Here is a 1,557-nt window from a genome sequence, read left to right on the forward strand (position 1 = left end):
TTGTCTTTACCTTACAACTTTGCATCTTTTATTTCTAATAATATGTTTATCTTTAGGTTTCAAGACAAAGACAGCATTCAACACAGCGTGACATACTGTATGTTCAGCAGGTCTTTGTGAATGTTTCAAGGCTCCGGTGACTGTTTGAGAGGGAGATGGAGGGGAAGGTTTTTGTCAAAACGTATGTGTTGAGCTCGAGTGCGCAGTTCGAGACAACTCTTAAAAATAGATTATTTATGAATAATCTATTTTATTTGTGTGAGCTTATGTGCTTTTTAAATGACATTAACTGTCTATCATAGACAAACTGTCAAAGTTTAATTGTAAAATTGTTAATGAGCGTAGATGAAAACCTCAGATCCATATGAAGCCTTCTATTGGCTAGTGACACTAGAACATTCTCATTTGCTGATGCATAAACTCTACAAGCCCAGAGGAGAATCAAAGGTAATCAATTAAGCTGAAAGGGGAGGAGCCACCTAAATTCAAAGCTGCACTTAATGGCAAAGCCTAGCACTGGTGGGTATTGTGTCAATGTTTGTCAGGATGGATCTTTTCCAAGGTGTGTTAGTGTTGGTTGTGATTGTGGCATTTGACTTGAGGAGTGCATGGGGAAGTTTGAGACACAGTCAAAGTCCAAGCAGCATGAAGCCGCAATCAGGTCCAGCTTCCAGAGTTCCTGCTGTTTCTTCTCAAGGGGTCTTGAATCCTTTGCAAAAGGCTTCTCAGTTTCAGAGTCTGGACTCCAGAAGATTTGCACAAGAGCCTTTTGGTTTTCAGGAGAAGCAGCTGTTGCAGGGTCCAGTCAAGCCTTTGGATTGGAGCTTTCCCATCGTACCAGAGTTGCAGGGTCCAGTCAAGCCTTTGGACTGGAGGTTTCCCATCGTTCCAGAGGTGCAAAGTGAGTTGGCAGTGGACTTCCAGTTGAGGCAACCCGTGACTCCCAGTAGTGTGGCTGTTCAATGCGGTGAGAACCGGGTTCTTGTGGAGGTAAAGAAGGATTTGTTTAGCAATGGCCAACTGATCCAGCCATCTGGTTTGTCTATGGGAGGCTGTCCTGTTGTTGGTGAGGACTCTGCCTCTAGGGTGCTCATCTTTGAATATGAACTACAGGACTGCAATAGTGTGCTGATGGTAAGAACCGTTAAGTGTTACTGGATTATTTGTACACCCAAAAAAAAAAGGTTCTTTGTCAATTGTAACTTGACTGTTTAACATGGACCTTTCCATTTCTATAGTTGGGGTTTTTTTTTTTTGAACCTTTTTTAAGAGTAGAAGTGACCTCTCATGGTAACAACTTCAATCTCTTACAGATGACTGAGGATGAACTTGTCTACACCTTTGCTCTTACCTACACTCCTGAGGCGTTTGCTGGAACTCCGATTACACGTGCCGATCATGCGGTTGTTAGCGTTCAATGCCACTATCAAAGGTAAGTGACCGGCAGTGGTGGAAGGAGTACTGAAAAAATATACTCAAGCAAAAGTACCATTACCTTCCAAAAAATTTAGTGTGAGTACTGTAAAAGTACTTGTCCAAAAAACTACTTGAGTAAGA

General features: G+C 42.1%; 1 protein-coding gene across 1 annotated transcript; it reads left to right on the forward strand.

Annotated features, from left to right (window-relative positions):
• The first annotated feature begins 502 nt into the window (after window positions 1-502).
• Window positions 503-1,446, forward strand: LOC107679366 (uncharacterized). The gene is made up of 3 exons (XM_016474885.1): window positions 503-799; window positions 851-1,134; window positions 1,314-1,446. Exons 1-3 carry the CDS (start codon window positions 535-537, stop codon window positions 1,434-1,436), a joined length of 672 nt encoding a protein of 223 aa, XP_016330371.1. The 5' UTR covers window positions 503-534; the 3' UTR covers window positions 1,437-1,446.
• Window positions 1,447-1,557: the final 111 nt, after the last annotated feature.

The sequence above is a fragment of the Sinocyclocheilus anshuiensis genome, unplaced genomic scaffold, assembly GCF_001515605.1.
Source record: "Sinocyclocheilus anshuiensis isolate Anshui unplaced genomic scaffold, SAMN03320099.WGS_v1.1 scaffold23133, whole genome shotgun sequence".
Lineage (NCBI taxonomy): Eukaryota > Metazoa > Chordata > Actinopteri > Cypriniformes > Cyprinidae > Sinocyclocheilus > Sinocyclocheilus anshuiensis.